At 40.3% G+C, this 21898-nt stretch overlaps 1 protein-coding gene across 1 annotated transcript in view; it reads left to right on the plus strand.

Moving 5' to 3' along the window:
- Positions 1 to 13139, plus strand: part of Myrfl (myelin regulatory factor-like) — an 84572-nt gene extending 71433 nt beyond the window's left edge. Inside the window, exons 18-26 of the mRNA XM_013018644.1 lie at positions 853 to 927; positions 1011 to 1063; positions 1173 to 1355; positions 6685 to 6747; positions 7453 to 7540; positions 9511 to 9585; positions 12247 to 12367; positions 12684 to 12758; positions 12890 to 13139. Coding sequence (XP_012874098.1) covers positions 853 to 927; positions 1011 to 1063; positions 1173 to 1355; positions 6685 to 6747; positions 7453 to 7540; positions 9511 to 9585; positions 12247 to 12367; positions 12684 to 12758; positions 12890 to 12976 — 820 coding nt within the window. The 3' untranslated portion in view covers positions 12977 to 13139. The remainder of the gene's footprint in view (positions 1 to 852; positions 928 to 1010; positions 1064 to 1172; positions 1356 to 6684; positions 6748 to 7452; positions 7541 to 9510; positions 9586 to 12246; positions 12368 to 12683; positions 12759 to 12889) is intronic.
- Positions 13140 to 21898: the final 8759 nt, after the last annotated feature.

Raw genomic sequence — 21898 nt, forward strand, 5'->3', positions numbered from 1 at the left:
GAGGCCTTCAGTGGGGAAAATAAGGTGTGGAGTCAGGCAGCCAAGATGCAGTTGTCAGGTGACCATGTTTCAAACAAAGCACTCAATGAGGCTGTAAAATCATCAGAAGATTCTCTGGTATGGCTTAAGGGAAAGTTCTAAAGACACTCCAAAAGCAAACAGTAAGTGTTTGAATGCATTGTTACAATCAGCTCTCCCAATCCTCGAATCTTTAAGGAAAGTTTCCATTCAGATGTATAAATTCTGATAATTAGAGATAGAGACGCAGATTATTTGGAAGTCAGATAGTCTGGAAATGAGTACATGATGGCACTTGTTTCCTCCTTTCTCTGTGTAGTGTTGTGAATTGTCCTCTGAAAAGACAGTCAGCCGGTAGCTGTCAGGAGTAACCAAAGGGCTTGGCACCCACAGCTGATTAAGCCTCTGCCTCCTTTTATCTCCTGGTGGGACTGTCCAGCGACCTATGCCAAGGGGATGTGAGCTTTGCCCCGTGGGGAGCAGAGGGCTGCTTCCAGCTGTTTACATGCTTCCTCTTGTAATCTTCCATTAGTGTTTGCCTGCCAAGGGCCAGGGGGCTTCTCTGTGGAAAACTCCATCCATGTGGAGCACCCCAGGAGCCTCTGAGTGCAGGAAGCCCAGGGCTGCTTCTTACTAGGGCAGAAAAGCCTAACTGTGCTGGTTTCCATGGTGTTGCTGGTTTCCCTGTGAGCAGGCCTCCCCTCCCCCACCCTTCCTATCTGTGTGGCCCCTTGTGGGAGAATACATCTTTAGCCAGCTGATGGTGTGAGTTAAATCTGGAAACAAATCTGCCACATAATATGTTTTGTTTTCTTTCTTTCTCTCTTCTAACAGTGCCTTGACAATAGTCTCCCTTTACATACTTAGCTTAAAAGATCAAGACCAACAAGCCCCAAGTCTCCCGCTAAGGTGAGAGTTCAGATCACATATTCCTTTTGGGGGAAAGATCCTTGAGGGGTTCTTTCAGTAACCATTTCCTTTTCCTCCTCCAGTAACATCACAGGCTCTCAGGAGACCACCCTGTCACCCACCACCACCCCCTCAGGTAAGGTATTCTGCACCCTTACAGCTTAGCCTGTGCTCCTAGGGAAAGTGTCAACAGAAGAAATCAACCTTTCCCCTTAACCTCCCTCTATTCTGCACATGCCTTGCAGCACCTCTCTCATCCTTGACTACCACACAGACCTCACTACAAGTGCCTGAAATCACTTTCTGTGAGATCCTGCCCTGTCAGGAGACTTACTGCTGCCCCATCTGGGGCATGACAAGAGGCTTTCTGACGACCAGGCAAAGACAACCTGAGGAGGAGAAGGACGCTCACCCGAAGCAATGGTCAGGTGAGTGTTGTTCAAAGATCAACAGCCAGAACTTGGAAATGGAGCTATCCACCTGGCCTATAGTTACTTGGATGGTCTTGTCAATGACTTCAGAAAACGGTTCCATTCTTCTAATTTGGGCTGGCAAAAATCTATAAAAATACAAGTACACAAACTGGCAGTAAACCATAGTATCCAGTTCCCTGCATAGGAATGAAATGTTGGATGATTCAAGTCCTTATTTTTTTTTTCTTGACCAAGTGAAAGACTCTTATTGTTGATGGCCAACAAAGATGGTAATCGTAGCACAAGTGAAATAATTACACACTTGCGGGTTGCTTTTTTGGCTTATTTAGAACTAAAAAAAAAAATAGTGTGGGATTTGGACCCTTTGCCCAAACAACTAGAGCAAATATTGGAGACTTTAGAAACTCTAGATTTCAGGATAAGCTTTAAGTCAGTAAAAATACAAGGTTGGCATTTTATTTTCAGAAAACTCTCTTCCTTTTCCTTACACATTCTCTCTCTCTCTCTCTCTCTCTCACACACACACACACACACATGAACAGTTGTCTTTCAAATAGCAGAATTTTCATGTTTGAAAATTTTAGAAAGTGGGCTGGGAAGGTGGCTCAGTGGTAGAGCGCTTGCCTTGCATGCCTGAGGCCCTGGGTTCGATTCCTCAGCACCACATAAGCAAAAAGAAAAAAGCCGGAAGTGGCGCTGTGCTCAAGTGGTAGAGCGCTAGCGTTGAGCTGAAGAGCTGAGGGACAGCACCCAGGCCCAGAGTTCAGGCCTCACGACTGGACCCCCCCAAAAAAAAGAAAATTTTAGAAAGTTGATCAAGGGTTACAAGTGTAATTATCCCACTAGGTCAAATATAATTCCTCGAAATGTACGCTGAGTTCATGTTTTTCGAAATCTGTTATGTACATAGTAATCCATGTCTAAAATCATATGAATGGTTATGCTAACACTGGCAATACATATTAATATTGCTTATTTATTGATACTGTTGTTGAAACAACAGCTCTCAAGTAACAAGGGCTTCAGGTGGCAAAGATTTATTTCTGACTCACTGTATACATATTAAACATGGATCAAAAGAGGGCTCTGGGACTGGCCTGTAATTATAGGCTGCGTCTGTAATCTTAGCTACTCAGGAGGCTGAGACCAAGAGGGCCAGCAAGGGCAAAAAAAAGTCTGTAAGGCTATCTCTGATTAATCAGCAAAAATCTGAGCTGAAAGCATGGCTCAAGTGATAAGGCACCAGCTCTGGGTACAAAAGTTGGGGCCAGAGTTCAGGGTCCCAAGTTCAAATGATAGTACTGGTGTGTGCATGCGCACACATACAAGATACAGACACACAGAAGACACATGTACACATACACTCGCATGCATACATACACACACAGGTGCTGGGCCATCCAGCTGATGGAGATTTCATACAAAAACGCATTTCTACATCAACCATGGAAGTGCCTTTACCTCAGTATAACATCTCCCTTCTTGTCCACAGCAGTGTGCCCATATCCATGGAAATTGTTGAAGGAGGAATACCTGTTTCCCTGGTGCCCAGCTATCGCTCCTCCTCCCCAGACACAGCCAGCAGCAGCTCTTCTGCTCTAGTCTCCTCATTGTGTTGGGAGTGGGGCCGGGGAGGGGAAGGGGAGCTGTTCTCACTTCCTTCTTTCAACTGGAGAAAAATAGAAAGGATTTACATATTTGATTCACTTTTGGGATTTCGAGTTGTACACCATCCAAAGACAACTACACTCATGGCATCCTGAGAATTCATCATTCACATACTTTTAGGATGATTTGATTGAGCAAAACAGAAAGGAAAACTAACTGGAAATGCTATTAACTTTTTAACTAATAGCACTTTATTTTTTTCGCAGTACTGGAACTCAGGAAGGCAGGCACTCTACCATATGATTCATGTGCCCAGCCCTTTTTTTTGGCTTTTAGTTATTTTTCAAGTAGGGCCTCTTGCTTTTGGCCTGGGCTGGCCTCAGCATTGGGATCTTTCTATCTATGACTCCTGTGCAGCTAGGATGACAGATGTATACCTCCAATGCCTGGATTTTTTTTTTTCTTGAGCTGGGTTCAGACTGGGATCCTGCTATCTTTGCTTTCCAAGTAGCTGAGATTACAGTCATGAGCCACCATACCTGACCTCCAATTATTTTTACTAATCTATGTAATTGAAAAATTGCATAAATCTATGGGAGATGTCTTACTTTTTATGTCCACAGACAACGTCACTAACCATTTAGGCAACTTCCCAGGGTTTCAAAGGCCTCACAATAGGAAAGCCTGATTTATAACAGCTGACCTTATAAAATAGAGGTACGGGATCCTACTTTTTTATTTTTTATTTCATTATTTTATTTTATTTTTGTCAGTGGTGGGGCTTGAACTGTCCCTGAGCTTTTTTTCTCAAGGTTAGCACTCTACCACTTTAAGCCATAATGCCACTTCAGGTTTTCTGGTGGTTAATTGAAGATAAGAGTCTCACGGACTTTCCTGCCTGGGCTGGCTTTGAATCGTGATCCTCAGATCTCAGCCTCTTGAGTAGCTAAGGATTACAGGTATGAGCCTGGCCAGGATCCTACTTCAAATGTCCTGTTGTATAAAAGGAATAACTTCTTTCTTTCTTTGTTTTTAAGTTTTGGAAGAAAACCACTTCATTCTAATGAGCTTACAAACAGTAACATAACAAAAGCTGTATTTTCAGGAGGTTACACAAACACATGCCCCGCTTCAAACCATATGCCAAGTCAGTGAACTTCTATACAGCCAGAGTACCTTCTTCCACAGCCACTCTGAATCAGGGAGGCTGTTAGTAATAGGTTCAGCTTATCCTGTGACACACCATACCTTCTCTCTTATGCTAAAGTGACTTGGTGATCAGAGCCCATCTTCCATTTCTTCACACTGAACTTCCTGATTAGGTGACTCTATTTGCAGTTTTTCACTGTGTGAAGGGCCTTATTGGAACACTCACAGAACTTCTTTATATCATATCACAGGACTTTATATCACCTTGGTTCTGGCTGCAAAGCAAAAAATAGATTAACTTCTAATGTCTTATAACAGTAGAGTAACTGTAGTTGACCGTATTTACTTGTCTATTTCAAAATAGCTAGAGAGAATTTTAGTTGTTCCTACCACAAAGAAATGATAAATGTTTAAGATTATGGATCTACAAATTGTCCTGATTAGATGATTATATATTGTATACCTCTATTGAAATATCACACTGCACCCTGTAAATATATACAATCAATATGTGTCAGTTAAACTCACGCCTGTAATCTGAGTTACACAGGAGGCTGGGATCTGAAGATCACAGTTCAAAGCCAGCCCAGGCAGGAAAGTTTGTGAGACTGCTATTTCCAATTAAGTAGCACGGTGGCTCAAGGTAATAGAGTGCTAGCATGAGCAAAAGAGCTTAGGACAGGGCCCAGGCCCCAAGTTCAAGTCCCACAACCAACAAAAAGCAAAAACATACCACCCCCCAAAAGGCAACTGATAATTTCCCAGTTGAGTTACTAGTTAGTTAAAATGGGAATCTGGATACCATGCTTCTTCTCTATCTGAGGTTTCTTCCCACCTACCACCCTGCCACTCTTTGTTTGGACATGTATCTGGGACAAATCTAGAAGATGCAGATTGTGTCTACTGTGGTTCTAGAAAGTTTCTCCCATATCCTCCTCCTAACCTACAGTTAGAGCATATTCCTCACCCATGCTGGGCTATTCCTCACAGCCTACGGAGAGTCTCTCTCCTCCATGGCTCCCATGTCCTTCCTCTCTGTCTACGGCCCTAGAACCCTGGGGCTTCTAAGCATGGAAGAAGAGGAAACCACACAATGATACTTTCAACTAGATGCTTCTGAAGCATTAAAGACCAATTAAAACAGAAGAAATAAAAGTAAAAAAAGAAACTGAAGGAAATTAAAAAAATAAAGCTTAGAAAAGCTCTCAGTGGGATGCAGAGTAATAAGCTAACAGCTTATAAAGCTCCAAACACTTTTACTGTATGAGCTTCCTCCCTGGGGAGGAAGATGACAGTAAAAATAAGCGAAGAGAAATGAGCATTTTCCACTTCACAAGTCTAATTCCAACCTGCATGATACCGTTTCTTTCCCCTTCCTGTTTTCTGAATGTTGAATTTGTAATGATCTTTGCCTTCACTCAAAAAAAAAAAGAGAGAGAGAGAAAGAAAAAGAAAAAATGAAATCATCAACCACATATACACCAGGCTTGGGTTAGGCAGAGCAGTTGCCTTTAAACTATGTTCTTCTGAACCATGTGGAATTATGATAAAGGGGTAAAGAGGAAGGCTCCGTGAACGGGAGTCAGGTAGCACCGCCAAGCAGAAGAATGGGCTCTCCCAGGAGTTGTAAATGCCCTGCAACTGGAGCTATTCACACACAGATTCTCTGATCACCTACTTTCATATTTTACATTAGCATAAGCTCCTCAGATAGTAACACTAAAGTGCATAATAAAGAACCCAGATCATATAAATCTAATTAGCAATTAGCAACATTACTTATTCAGAAGTTAGAGGAGAAATAAAACTACCATTAGCTTTTCATTAATTGGAGAAAAATGGCTTTTATAACATGAGCAGGATTTTGTATGTCAGGAGTTACAATTGATTCAGAAATGGTCAAGAAAGGGCAAAAGTTCATGCAAATTTAAGTGACAATCCAGAGATAATATGTCCTGCAATCTAGTGACAGATCACTGACTGGTGACCACCCTAGCTGTTGTATAATATGCCATAGAGATTGCTGTTCGCTGCAGGACCTTCTCTGGTGCTGTAACAGAATAGCACTGTCAGGGTGCCACGTGTGTTCACTTCCCCACAGTTCTGGAGGCAGGAAGTCCATGTTCTTGGTGACAGCACATCTGGTTTCTTCAGAGACCTCTCTCCTTTGTCTGCACATGACTACCTCCTTGCTGTCTTCTCACATGACTTTCCTTTGTGCCTGGCGGTCCCTGGTATTTCCCTACACATGCCAGTCTCCTGCGCTTATAAGGACACTTGTCAGATTGGGTTAGCAGCCATGCTAAGAACTTCTTTAAGACCCTATTTCCAAGTACAATCATGTCCTGAGAATCAGGGCTTTCAGACTAAGTGTATAATTGAGGACAGGCAATACATCCTACAATAGATGGCTTCTTAGAGGTTTGCAAGAACAAATTGAATCTGCAAGATTTTCAGGACTGGGCAGGTGAAAGGTAGGAACAAGAAAGGGAAGAGACAAAAAGGATGGCTGGATTTCCCTCATTCTGAACAAGCTCTTAAGACTGACAGATGTTTTTACTCGCAGGAAACAAAAGCAAAGCCGTCCTGACAAGAGATATACTCATCAGCCCTGACTGGAAGAGTGACTGTAAGTTGACATTACGTGACATTCTTTTTGCCTTTGTGGGGTCAAGCAGACTCACAGCTGTAAAAGCATCACTGGAGTGGGAAACAGGGACAAAGGCTGCATCTCACCTCCATGTCATATCCATGGGGTGATGTTTTATGTAAACAATGCCAGCCTGACTATTAATGAAGCATTGGAAATTGTCACTCGATGCCAGAAGAGTTGTGGTGGAGCTCCATGGATTTTTAATAATTTATTTGATATCCCTGTCTTTTCTTTTTTTTTTAATTTTTAAAGATTTTATTGTTAAGGTGATGGACAGAGGGGTTACAGCTACATAAGTAAGGTAGTGAGTACATTTCTTGCTGAACTTGTTACTCCCTCCCTCATTTTTCTCCCACTTTCTGAAGTAGAGAGCATTTCATGTGGAGCCCTCGTTATTTTCAGTAAATTTTCACTTAGTAGGACTTCCATGGTGCAGAACTTCTTTTGGATGTTATGGGGCTATTTATTGGGAGCCTGGATTTTTTTTCACTAGCATTCTTAAATTTTACTATAACAAAAACAAAGTGAAACATCCTTGACCCCTACTCCCTTTTCCATTTGAAAATGGAATCTATTCATGTTGGAAACATACTTTTCTCTCAGCTATATGGGGGCTGTTTGGGAACTCTACGCTCTTACCTCTCACAAGAGTTTACTTTTCTCTATTTTTTCTCAATTCAGGGATTGATACAACCATCAGTTCTATTCAGATTATGGAAATCCAGCAAATAATAGACCGTCGGTATTGCAGTAGAATGCTTCAGTGTGGGTGGGTAAGCTTCCCCGTGATACCAGTGGAATTTACTGTGAACTCTAGGTTCAGAGAGACTAGAACAAAAACTAAAGCCACATGGTGAAGTCAATGTGTGCTGACATTGTTCCTGAAGTGAAAACATGTTGCTTATGCAGTGGCTGTGGGGAATAATAAAATGGTTGGTATTAATAAATGTCAACACACCACAACCCCAGTGATTCTAGTCTCCTGGTTTAATGGCTAAGTGCAAAGTGTAAAGCCAGTGGAGGAGCTCTGTGACTGATTCTCTGAGGCAACATTCACCATAAGTTCAGAATTTTATAGAGAAAAAAACCTAGGTACTGAGGGCCCCTCGTTATGAGTGACCTGATATTTATAATATTTTAATAACAGGAATATCATTTAAGTGCTGAAAATACAGCTTAGCTAAGCTTTCTCAGGAGAAAGGACAATCTAGATAGTGCAGAAGCCACCTGTATCAGGAAATGCTATGTCTGGAAGCATGGGATAGTTTGGTCCAGGAAGCACAATGTAAGTTGTAGATATTGTGAACAAGGAATTCATTTGCATTTGATAAATGTTCATTGGCTGACTAATAGGTAAAGGCAACATCTGTATTTTGAACTGATGTCACAAATCCATTGCATTTCCAGCCTCCTTTCTTTTCCAGGTAGAACTTAGGAAAATTAATGGTTCTGAGTTATACAAATAACTTGTATAGTGTTTTGTGATTTGCTTATGATGATGTTATTTATTATCACATTGAATTCTCATAAACACCCTAAGAGGTTGGTATTCTTTATTCCTTTTTTTTTTTTAGTGTTTAGTGAGCTCGAAAAAGTTTGCTTAAAATTATTCATCTAGTAAGTAGCAAAGACAGACACAAATTAATATGGTAGGAAGTCATTGTGAAAAGCAATGAGAGGATTCAGGCTCAATCCCAGGGACTCAGACAAAACGATTACTCTCCTCACATATGCATTTCTGATTCATAAGATGGGGTGCTATCAACTGAGCTGGGTGGCTGTGAAGCCTGCAGATATTGGAAAGCACATAATAGGAAATGAATTCTACTTATCCAGGCTTCCCAGCCAAATAAAGCAATGCTACCCCCAGGCAAATCTTTGTATATATGTATTTTTAATATATCCATTCAATGCAATAACAGTTTTGAACTTGGTACATAAGTCCACACTCTAATCTTTTTTCTTTAGTTTGTTTTCTTCTAGTTCTTTCTTTTGACAAGTAAAAATGTATGCATTCCAGATATACAATGTGTTGTTTTGTTTTGATATTTTTATACACTATGAAATGTCAATTCTTGTATTTTTACTTTCACATTTCTAACAATTGAGTTTAAAATTAAAGAGAAGCAAAAAAAACAGCCCCTTTTCCTACTTACTTGATTTTAAGTTGTTTTTCCATATAATCTATGGGGTGCTCTGTCATAAGAGAACTTGTATTCAATACAGACATGCCGTTTTGCTGGCGATTTTCATTATAGGACTCTCTCTCTTAAAATGGGGGAGGGAATTGGAAGGACTGAAGGATAAGCAAGTCTGCTTTACAATTTTTTTCCATCACTAGATGATAACCAGGGCTATTGTCATTATAGCAGACTCAGGTTCTAAAGGTATGCAGTCGTGTTAGTGTTGTTGAAAAGGAAGTAAATTATCATAGAAAAGTTGGCATTATTTCCAGTCTTATCAGAGGAGTTGTGAAATTCTGAAATCTGTGTATCTATAAGGAGAGCTGAAATCATTTCCTGTGTGCTTAGTTTTATATGCTTGGTCTCAGCCTTGACTTTCCATCATTATTTCTGAAAAGCACCACCAACAAAAACCTATAAAAGGCTAATCTCAATGCTTTGTATCTATTATTTATTCATATAATATTTCCTAGTTTATGTATGCATAATGAAAAAAAGCCTTTTGAAGACTTTCCTGCATGTTTTGATTTGTGGTTTTATTTTCTTCTCCAATTAGGCCTGGATATTATAATTATAACATTCCAGTTAATAAGAACACACCCACCAATGTCAAACTCTCTCTGGAAATCAAGTAAGTGTATAACTGTAAGAAATAACTCTGGTTTTATCATTAGTTGAACAGCAAGTCTGACCCTACCCCACAATTTGGTCAGTAAGGTAAGAGATAAGAATCTGTTCTTCTGTGTTCACTAATGGTGGGTGGGGAGGTGGCCAGCTCAGGAGATGTTTTCAGAATGGGGACTGGGTTCCTCCAGGAAACAGGAGGGCTCTACACTGCATTCTCACATTGGTGAAAAGGATGACTTATCACAAGGTACAGATTCCCTAGACTAATTCCTTTGTGAGTCACAACATGTAGCCAGCCCCTGGGTGTGAGGGCTGCTGAGAGTTTGGTGACATGGTGGTAACAAATGTAAATGTAAGTATCTTCCATTTGCCCCGGGGAAAATAACCAAACAAATCAAAGCAAAAAAGGGGCCGAGTTTGAGAGTAAAAAGACCAAAGTTCAAATTGTGTCTCTGTCACTAACGGTATGATCCTGGAAAAAGCCACTTATTTTCTCTGAGCTACTGTGTAAATTGTTGTAATGATTGGTGAAATTAATGACGACCACTTGCTGAACACAGAGAATTTGACAGATATGCTAGTACTGGGCTATATTATCCTCACAACAACACTTCCAAGATCTTGTTTCCTCGTTTATGCTTTACAGATGTAATACTTGGCTATAGGGAGATTAAGAGATGTTTTAAATTTCATGGCTAGTAAGTGATGGGCTGGGCTTTGAATACAGTCCATCTTTCCAGCCATGGCTGTTCTGTCTCCTCCCATAGATGTAAAGACATAGTTCTTCCTAACCCATAGTAGATACTAAATAAGTGGTAACTTTCATTATATCTACCTTTCCTTCCACATCACAAAACATCAACCTATTCTTATCTCATATATTTTTCCACTTGAGGTGTTGGGGATTGAATTGGATTTGTGTATAGTAGGCAAGTGCTAGTTAAGCAAGCTACATTTCCATGGCCTGCTGCTTTGAGATAGAGTCTCAGTATGTAACCCAGACTGGTCTTGCGCTCTGAATCTTCCTGCCTTTGCCTCCTGAGTGTACACCACCACACCTGGCTTATTTTCTCATATTTTAAATCATGATGGCTCTTCATACCCATTTTACTAAAAAACTATGCAATGAGTTATTCACTGTGAAGACAGAGGGGTTTATTTCATGTCTTTTGAGGCTAGTCTCTACTCTTCCCTCTCCCTTCTTTCCTCTTCCGTGGTCCCCTTTATTTCCCGCCTGTCCTCGTCACTCTCCCCCTACTCTGAGATCAAGAGTAATAGATCGATACCTATCACTATTTTCTATCATTCCCTCCCCCTCATCTCCTCCATTTCACCCAGACTTTATATTCTTCTCTCATCAACTGACTTTGTAGGAGAAGATAATGACACTCAACCCAACTGCTTGCTTTGGAAAGGTTTCTTTCAAGCATCTAATGTTTCCCGACTCAGAAATGACCACAGTTCAAAGCAGAGAGAAAGCTAAAGGTACTATTCAGGAGAGTCAAATTTACTGTTCTTTAGCATTCCCTGAGTAACTTGGGATGGCATTTCCTTTTTCATTCCTAGCTTTCAGTAGAAGGATATAAGATTACATGCCAAATCCCTTGAAGAGACAGAAGACCACATTCAGTTACTAACTCAAGCCTCTTGGTTGATGGGCCCTTTTTCAAAGAGTGATTAAAAAATAACATGTGTGGAAGTGGCGCTGTGGCTCAAGTGGTAGAGTGCTAGCCTTGAGCAAAAGAAGCTCAGGGCAAGTGTCCAGGCCCTGAGTTCAAGCCCCATGATGGAAAAAAAAAATATGTGTAACAATACTCCACTTTCCCCCAGAATCATTTGCTTCAATTCCACTATCCATGACTGATTACTGTCCAAAATGTGCTGTTATAATGGTCATATTTTATATTGTTATTATCATCACTTTTCTACTGAGCCTAGTTTATAAGTTTAAGTTTCATCATATGTATACTGGTACATATGTATAAGAAAAAGAGTATATTCATATATATATATATATATGAGACTCCAGTAAATATACATATGTATATATGCACATATAGGTATAGATACATATATGCATGCATATATATATATATATATATATATATATGAATGTGCTGTATTTCCATGAATAAGAGAGGGCTACTGTAAATTCTACATTTGTATAGAAGGATGGATCTCATGCTTTTAGTGATGATGTATGAGTTGACCTTTAGAGACGAACAATCATTTCTTGCAAGTCTTCCATTCTGATAAGTTGAAAAACTAATAATTTAATGGGACTCATTTGTAAAGCCCTACTTATGTTTCTGTGCTTAGTATTTCAAATGCTATCTACATGAACCAGGAGTTTGCAGAATCTACAAATCTTCAGATAAGTACAAATCCAGCTGCCAGTGAGTGACAAGGAAAGAGATGTATAAAAATATAAAACATCTGATGTAAGATGATTGCCATCATCACAGGCTATTCAGGAGTCTTCTGAAGGCAGGTTTTTCTTTCTGTAGTAATGAGATGTGACCTAGCCTGTTGGCATCATTGAACATTAGCTAATAAAATGCCATTTGTGAATGTTGGAAGGATTTCCCTCTTCTTATCCAATGTAGCCTTATAGGAGCTGGTAACTGCTTTCCCATTTGTCCTCTCTTTCCTTTGTCTCTTGAAGCACCACAGAGCCATTGATAGTCTTCCAGTGCAAATTCACCCTTGGGAATATATGTTTCCATAGTAAAAGGGAAACAGAGAGGGTCCACAGCCATGGGGAAGTCTCCCAGGAGATGACCCAGGTAAGGCTTTCTATCTTCTTCACATTGTGTCCCTGATCTAGTGAAAGTTAATTTTAGGATTGTTCCCTACCGGGAGAGGGGGGGTGCGTTGAGCCTGATGTCAGTGTTTCCTTGGGCTTGCTGACCCTGGTTACAGGACTTGGCTCAGCGTCTTCCTTTGGAAGCTTGCAGATAGATGGTTCTAGCAACAGCTATCAAGGCCCTTGTCACAGATTGCCTTTCTATAGTCATCAAGGGAATGCTTCCTGAGCTTCTAGTTCCTCCAAATGAGTGTAAAATGTGGTTATGAGCTGCATCTCTCTCATTCATTATTTAGGGATACCAGCACATTTGGAGCCTCCCTGTAGCCCCGTTCTCTGATAGCGCGTACCATTTCCGTGTAGCAGCACCAGTAAGCTTGCTTTATTTTCTTTTCTTTCTGTAAGTAAAAAACTGACCACTAAATACATAAACCAAATGAAACACTTTCATAACAGTTAATATTTTTGTTATCCTCTTCTCTCTTTCTCCTTGTTCTCACAGGACTTAGCGGACTGCTCAACAGATCCTTTCTTTGCTGGAATATTCTTCACAGATTACTTCTTTTATTTCTATCGTCACTGTGCCTAATTTATTCAAGTTTGTGGAGTTTACCAGAGGAAAAACTGTCCAGATATTCAGTTAACAGACAATAATATCCTCTTTCAACTTTGTCTTTCCTGTAAAAAACATTAAAGCTTATTGCTGAAGGTTTCCCCCCCACCCCCAAGGTTTGGCTTCTAACCATTCTAGACATGAATGAGGAGAATAAAGTATTTGCTGGAACTTTTATGAATGAGGTGTTTGATTTTTGCCATGACTCTGAAGCAAACATTTCTGGGAGTTAACAGTTCTTGTGGATTTGAAAATCTTGCTTCTGGTATTTAGAAGCTGGGAGGGAGGTCAAAATAAACAGCTCTAGGTGTTATGTTGTCTTTGTATATTTTTAACTTTTGAGGGAAAAACTAACAAAAAGGTCACATCACCTTGGACCCACTAAAAGTCAACTTTTGTGATCAGGGGCCTTGGGGGTGTGTTTTAGGGAGATAATGAGTGCTATCTGGTGCTGAGCTCCCAATAATGCTATTACTGTATGTGTGTATGTGTGTGTATGTGTATATACATATAAATACACAGTGCAAAATGAACACAAGAGTGTAAAATGTTGTGTGTTAATGAAATGGGTTTGAGGAAAAGAGTTCTAACTCTGCTCTGTAATGTTTGAGGGACACTAACCTTTCTATGTGATGGATGCACCCTCTTGGGCGGATGGAAGCTCTTGTCGCTGAACTTCTTCAAAAACAAATTTAGAGTCCTAACTCGACATGTCCTGCTAGTCTCCTGCACTGTCTTGGTGTCACAGTCACAACTCTTGACAGAGCTCCTCCCTTCCCGCCACCTCCTGACTGACCCAGGAGGGTCAGTAGTCTACAGTGTGGCCGGGCCTCTTTCTTGAGAATGGTAAGTAAACAACCATCTTGATGGTGGTGATGTCTGTTGGTTAGTTTGTTGGCCTTATGACTCCTTAATTTTCAAAAATATTCTATATTTTAGAATGAGGAGAGCCAAGCCACCGTCAGTGAAGTTCCAGGGAACAGGGCTGCTAAGCAGTTGGCGTGCCCTTGTCTTACTATTGGACTGTGGGTCACTTTGATGAGGCTATTTGATCTTTTACTTTTCATAATGGTAGTGAGCAAGAATCATACATCCTCCTCTTTCTTATTTCCATGGCACATTTTCTTGTGTGGAAAGTCATTGTGAAACCTTAATAAGTAAAGAACATGGTTCTTGCTCTCGTAGAAGGTGCTTTGAAATAAACTTAACTCAAAGATAGTTAACTGAGTGAGCAAGAGCTAAGACTTCAAAGCCAGCTATTCCTAGCCTTGAGTTCAAGTCCTGATTGTATCTGTGTTTCCTTAGGCAAGGTATTTAACTTCCCTAAGCCTTGGTTTCCTCATTAATACAAGAGAACAGTGGCACAATAAACAAGATTAACTGTGATAAAATATATAATGAACAGATAAGTCTTAAATAATATTTCTATATACTGAATCATTACAAAGATAACAATGGGATTATAGAGTTATTGAGTAACTAAATACATGTACACCAACACATTTTCTTCAAGTGTAAAAACAAAACTGTACATAAAACACGTGCATTATACTAGGTACAGTTTTTTTTCTTTATCTTTTTCTTTTTATGTGTTTATTTGCTGGCCCTGGGGCTTGAACTCAGGGCGTGGGCACTGTCATTGAGCTTTATTGCACACCACTTGAACCACAGCTCCACTCCAGCTTTTTTTTGTGGTTAAATGGAGAGAAGAGTCTCATGGACTTTCCTGGCTAGCTTTGAACCATGATCCTCAGATCTCAGTCTCCTGAGTAGCGTTGAACCATGATCCTCTGGCACCCAGTAAGAATAGAAATATTTTTGTCCACAGGAGTTGTGTCTACAGAAAGATAATATGTCAAATTGGAATCCTTTTGTACAACTACTTAAAGATAATAATAATAATGTCTTCAGAAAGTTGGTGTCCAGGCCTGTGGCCTGGGCATGCTGAGCTTAGTTAAGCTTATTGGGAAAACAGACTTTCTTTTTGGATTTGCAGCACTTTCCAACTGTGAGATTAGTGTTGTAGACCATGTTGCTTCAAGCAAAAGGCTTTGCCAGAAAAATATCTGAATTGCCATTGGGCAATCCCCTAACTCTTAGTAATTAAAATATCTGTAAGTGTCTTCTTTCCCCAAACTCACAACCTCAGTCTAATCATGAGGAAAAAAACCCCAACAGCCTAATTCTGAGAGAGACTTGACCAACACTTCTCTAATTTAGATAACTGTCAAGGCCCCTCTAGAATGGCAAAGGATATTAGATAACAACTAAAGAATTCCAAATAAAGTATTAACTAAGCCTGGACTTTAGTTAAGAATAATATACCTCATGAATTGTGCTAAGTATACTGTAATAATGTAAGGATTAGTAATAAGGAAACTAGGTGTGGGCTCTGTGGGTATCTGTGTACTATTTTTCCTTTTTCTCCTGTAAGTCTACCACTGTTCTAAAATTAAAAGTTATTTATTTTTAAAAACAGACTTTTTAAGACAAGTTGAAATATTACAAAACTGAGGCCAGGTGCTGTTGGTGATAACACAGCATATGTTCAATTGTGAAAAATAGATCCACAACATAAGATCAACCATGAAAAATAGTATCATTTTTATCTTCAGGCTATTCCCAGTATCTTAGTTCCCTGTCTTGCCAAGATAGAAGGTCAGATTCTGTGTGTCAACTTAATTAGGATGTTATAAAATAATCATATAAGAAAATGAAATTTCAAAGCTGGGTGCTGGTAGCTCACTCTTGTAATCCTAGCTCAGGAGACTGAGATCTGAGGATTGTGGTTCAAAGCCAGCCTGGACAGGAAAGTCTATGAGATTCTTATCTCCAATTAGTCAACAGAAAACTGGAATTGGCACTATGAGTCAAGTGGTAGAGTGCTCACTTTGAGCTGAAGGCTGAGCGACAGTACCCAGACCCAGAGTTCAAGCCACATGACTGACAAAAAAAGAAAATAAAGTGAAATTTCAATAATTTTATAAGTTCTAATAAAGGTACTCAAGAGACTCTAAACCTGTTGGGTTTTGTTTTAATAATGAGACATAAAAATTCACCTACAAACAGTTGTCTTGTATGTGTTTAACCATCCATCATTTTTATAAAGAAAAATACCTTGTAGTACTTACCTTTTTTAAAGTTTTTATTCTAATTCATTTGTCCTATGCAATTGTTGAATTTTTCCAACAATACCTGGTTTGAGTCATGAAACTAAATATCTACAAAAGGAAAACAACTCTGGAGGCCTTTTCAAAGTGCTTTGAAGATCACTCATATTAGTCTCACAACCCTGTGATGTTGAGAAGAGAAGGAAATTGTTCCTGTTTTCCCATTGTACAAACCAGAAAACTGAGGCACAGAGAAGTTATGCATGGAACAGAACTGAGCCAGGTTTTTGGGTGCTAAGTTTCAGTTCTGTTTGTTAGACTACTTCACAACCCCTTGAGAATTTCCTCATTTCTTCAGGTCTTCTTGAAGTTTAGGAGAGAACCCTCCCCCCCCCCCGCAAAAATGCACCAACCCACTAATGACTCTGATAAGTGATCTTTCTTCAGGGTCTGTAAGCTGATTAGAGGCCATTTAGCCATAACACAAGATAGAGGGAATGTTGAAGACAGAGAAGGATGGAACCTTCTGTCACCAGCCACTGAATTACATCTATTTATATTGCATCAGAGATTAACAGTTCACTTAGGAATGCTAAATATCAGCCTCACTCATAGAAATACTTTGGTATAACCTTCACTTGGCAGAGGTACAAGTGTTTTGGCTTTCATGTCTTTAAGGGCATGTCCCATTGATTTTTGTGTCAAGTTCTAAAGAGCCAGCTGAGCTCTTAAGAACCATCCAAGAATTTAGAACTTGGTGCATTTTTGATGAGGGGTTGTTTAAAGCTTGGCCAAAGAAGCTCCAGAGACTTTGAATTTACCAGTAATGTTGTGCATACAAGCCTGCCTTTCCTTGGCTGGGTTCTGCGAGGTCTCCGTCAGTTCTTACGACATATATTTGGAGGAAGGGATAGCTGCCAAAGATCACAATCTCAATCCTTCAATTTCTTTATGGCTCCCTATAAATATAAAATGAAATCGACTTTTGGAGAGACTTGATAACCTGTCTTTACCAGGGTTCAGTGCTCAAGACATTTTGAACCACAACATACTGACATAGTTACGTTTACATTGCCGTAATCTCGGAAAATTCCCTTAACTTCTTTGCATTTCATTTTCCCATTATAAAACTGGCCATAGGCCTGCCTATCACTAAGGTTTTGTGAACACAGTATGAGATATTTATGTGAAACCACTTTTAAAGATAATATACGATTACAGGAATCATTGTTTGGTCTCTGGGTAGATGTTTTTTGAGTGAGTAAATAAGACTTTAGAAATTCTTCCCTCTAATGACTTTCAGCTTGTTTTGTATAGGGTAAATTACTTACATGTCCATTTAACCATCTTCTATAGCTCAAAAACATGTTATTTTGAATGTACCAGGTGATAAATAATCATTAATTAGGTGACATGCAAGTAAACAGAAATATTATCCTCTTTCTTAACAAGGAGTAGGGCAAGAAGGTAGGTATACTCAGATAGATCTGCATTCTTCTCATTCTCCACTGTGATTATCTTTATTTCTACTATTTTGAATCATAAGATTATTATTATGTAGAATAAGGGATTATTATTCTTTTTTCCAACTCCATTAAATGCCCCTCAATGACTTCCAGAGGATCAAATGGCCTATTGTCTGATAGATGATTCCAGAACCCAGATAGTCAGCCACAGCTTCTTATTCATCATTTAGAGTTGTACCACTGCATTTGATTTTGTATAGCACAACTGCGTCACCATCAAAATTAATTATAGATTAATCACAAAGCATTTAATGAAGGTTTTGGTGGTATCCAAACATTGAATACATTATATCCATAATTAGGTGGCTGTGGTTTTTCCACTGATATGAAATGTAAAATCTCAAGCCTCTCATCCTATGTGAATACTGAGAAACATTCTCTGTTGCAGGTGGGCACTCTTGATTTTCAGGAGTAGTATCTGGAATTAAGCACAGTAGACAAGCTGCTGGAGATTATGTTTAAAAGAAAAAGGCTCATTGTTACCCCCCTGGATGCAAAAACAAGAACAAGTCAGGCATAGTAGTACAGACTTGTAGTTCCAAGCAAGTAGAGGCTGAAAGAAGAGGATTGCAAGTTCCAGGATAGACTAGGCTAAACATCAGCCCCCAGTTCCAACACCTCCTCATTCCCCTGTCCCTCCAAATCCTCTCCGAACCCAAAGCCCCAAACCAGAGCCTTCCTGATGTCAATGATCTTTTACATGTTCTACCCCTGAGCTTTGCGGGCTATTGTAGATATTGTTCAGAGCCAAAGATTGGTAAAAGAACTGACAGAACAGGAAACTAGGAGGAACAAAGGTTTGTTATGTCACAAGAGAGACGGAACAGGCAGCTAGAACAAAGAGCATAGTGCCCCGACAAAGTATACAGTGAGTTTAACCTTTGATTAGGTGACTGGCTATCTACCTTTTTGTGGTCTTTACTGACTGGCCGTGTTTTTCTAGGACCATGGTTCAAATTTTGCACAAATTGAAACAGGAAACGTGTGAGCACTTGGTTTCCATACCTTCACTCCATGTGCTTGACTTGCTTCCTTCTTCCACCTGGCCCGCTTCGCACACTTGGCTTACCTACATCCCATCGGGACCTTGAGATTTTGCTTTCTGCCATGTCCCGTCAAATGGGAGTCTTTTCCACATTCCTCCAAAACAGCAGCAAAATCTACTTGGCTTTAGTGGGGTGAATGTTTTAGCTGAGTATTTGTGGCTCCGGCAGAGGATGGCAATGTCCCTTGGATGGGGTCCTTTTCCATACAGGATTTGGTTCCTTTTCCCTCCCTCCCGCCTCACACATTCACAGTTGTTCGTAGAGATATGCTAGGCTCTGTAGAAGTGCTGGGGAAATGGGAAACTTGGGGCTATTCCCAAGCTTTCTGAGCTATCATGGACTAGCCAGACAGCCACATGGCTATCTACCACACTGTACGAAAAGCCCTGGGGACTTATCTTATTGGTATCACAAAGGCTTTGAGAGTGCAGGGAAGGGATCCACTCAGGGAAATGGGAAAGAGGATGAGTGGCAGGCAAGGAGAGGCTTTAAACCAGAAGAGACACCTGAACATCCGGGTCTGTCTAACTGGGGGTAAAGGCATTTGAGTGAAAACAGAGCAATGGAAGAGGGTAATGATACATATGAGTTGACTTGGTTTAATGAAGCATCTGACTTTAAGGGCTGAAGATGCAGCTTAATGGTAGAAGGATTACTTAGCATGTATGAGGGCCTAGGTTCCATCCCCAGTACTGACAAAATTAAAAAAAAAAAGAAAAGAATCTGACTTGAAGTGCACATGCACTGTGAAGCGAGTGATTCCCAACTCGCCCACCACTACCAGCTTTCCTGCTAGCTTTGCTACCAGGAGAGGCACTCTTGTTTCTGGAAAATACTTCTTTTCTTCAGTTCCAGCAGCTAGCCATCTGTCCCAGGAGACTCAAGGAAACTGTGGGAACAGCAAAACACACAGGGTGGGGCATGGGGTGACTCAGTGAGCTGGCGGGGAGACTGTAGGTGGGGAGCTGAGCCTTGGGACTGGAGTGAGTCACCCACAGGTACTGCCCTTTCCATATGTAGATACGGAGTCAGCAAAGACCTTAATGCTTTTGGTTACCCTGCTCACTTCAAAATAAACACAGGTTATTCTTTCTAAAGAAAGTTTACTTCTCATTCTTAGGTCTCAAAGGCTAATGGTGCTGGGGAAATCTGTTCCAAATGTCTTTCCCCTTCTTGTTGCAGTAGCTCCTTGGATTTTTCTACTTGTCAACTATCCTACTCTGGATTTCCATGGCCTCTAGTGATACCTTCCAGAAAAACATGTGACTCAGACATGAGCAAAGAAATTGTTGCATTGCTTTGGCTACAGTGTTCATTTTAGGAGAAAGCTTAAGACACATCTTAGGTGAATAAGAACCATTCCCTGATTCTATAAGCAAAGAGAAGCCCTGTCTGGAGTGCTGTGGACCATCTTATCATCATGGCCAACTGCTCGCCTGAGAATAAAGTTAGTCAATGGAAAGAAGGGTTGAGATTTGAGCAAGATTTTATAGTCAGATTTGCTTCTGTGGATTTAGTCGTTAGGTGAACTGATGCGTTTCTATTTTGCTGCTTAACGAGATTGAACTTGGATCCTATGACATAGCTCAAAGCACTTGTATGAATGCCAGCCCTGATCAAGACTGAACATTTTCCACACAAGATGGCCCGTGGCTGATTTTAGATCCTGAGCTTACTTATGAGAGCATTTGTCACTCTTGAGGGTTTGGAGTTGCTCTTGCCTGGAAGGCTAGTCCTTTTGCCCCTTTCCCCTTTCCCTAATGGCTATTTAGTATTAAAGAGACTGAAGTATGAAAAATCAAAGACAAAACCTGTATCAAAGAACCTTATATTTGTATGATGATTTCCTTTTCCCAGTTTTATAATTAGTTCCCTCTTCCTATTATTTTTTTCAAGAAATAAAAAAATAGGCTGGGAAGGTAGCTCAGTGGCAGAGTGCTTGCCTTGCATGCATGAGGCCCTGGGTTCGATAAGCAGAAAAAGCCAGAAGTGGCGCTGTGGCTCAAGTGGTAGAGCACTAGCCTTGAGCTGAAGAGCTGAGAGACAATGCCCAGGCCCAGAGTTCAGGCCCCATGACCAACAAAAAAAAAAGAAAAAAATTACTCAACATAACTAGAGCAGTGAATTTATTGTATAAAAATGAAGAATCACAGACCAATACAGGAAGTATAGGCAAGATTTCTGGGAATTAAATAGCCACCAGAGTTATAACTCTTTCTTTCTGTTGAGGAGAAAGGAGTCACATGGCCTCTTGCCTACTTTTATTTTTTGCCAGTCCTGGGGCTTGAACTCAGGGACTGGGCACTGTCTCTGAGCCTCTTTGTGCTCAAGGCTAGCGCTCTACCACTTGAGCCATAGTGCCATTTCTGGCCTTTTCTGAGTAACTCAGGCTGGCTTTGAACTGCGATCCTCAGATCTCAGCCTCCTGAGTAGCTAGGATTACAGGCATGAGGCTCCGGTGCCTGACTCCTCTTGCCTACTTCTTTCTACAAGGCAGCATCTTGTTTCTTTAGACTGGCTTCTCTGTTCACTCATTTGCTTTCATCAGTCATGGCGACATCAAAATGTCATCTTGGGCTTCAAGTTTTCATTAACTTCCACTGACTTAGTTTGTCCCTTTCAGGACTAAACATCTCAATTTCTCAAGTGGCAAATTCTATAAAAGAGAATCTGACTGGTTTAAGCTGGCTCAGATAATAGGAGCATATGGCCTTGAAAAGCGCTGAGGCTGGTGATGGTAGATAGATTCTTCAATAAGAGAGTGTAGAGGGAAGGAAATAATGAGCATCTTTAGTACAGCCTCGTAATCTCAGTTGATCCCATAAGAGGAAGAATTGTTATTATTCTCATTTCATATAAGACAAAGTAGCTTGTTTGAGGCCCTGGAATTAATAGTAAATATAGGATCTTAAACACAAAACTTCAGATCTCTAGTGATTTTCCCAGCCTCCTTCTTTCTGCTGAGGACTTTCATGGTCTCATTTGCCTGAGCATCACAATGATATCTCTTCATTTGCTAAGAGAATTAACACCTTATTTTAAAGAAAACATTGGTGGTAAAACAGATAAGAGTCAAGGAAGAAAATCAGAACTTACAGAGCTTGAGCATTCACTACTATCCAATAATGAAGATGAGTCAAAGTGTTAGATAAAGCTAAAGATACACACAGTTGGGGAACGGTGGGCCTGTGCCTGGACATTTGTGTAGTTCATGGG

The sequence above is a fragment of the Dipodomys ordii genome, unplaced genomic scaffold (genome assembly GCF_000151885.1).
Source record: "Dipodomys ordii isolate 6190 unplaced genomic scaffold, Dord_2.0 Scaffold3, whole genome shotgun sequence".
NCBI classification, from domain to species: domain Eukaryota; kingdom Metazoa; phylum Chordata; class Mammalia; order Rodentia; family Heteromyidae; genus Dipodomys; species Dipodomys ordii.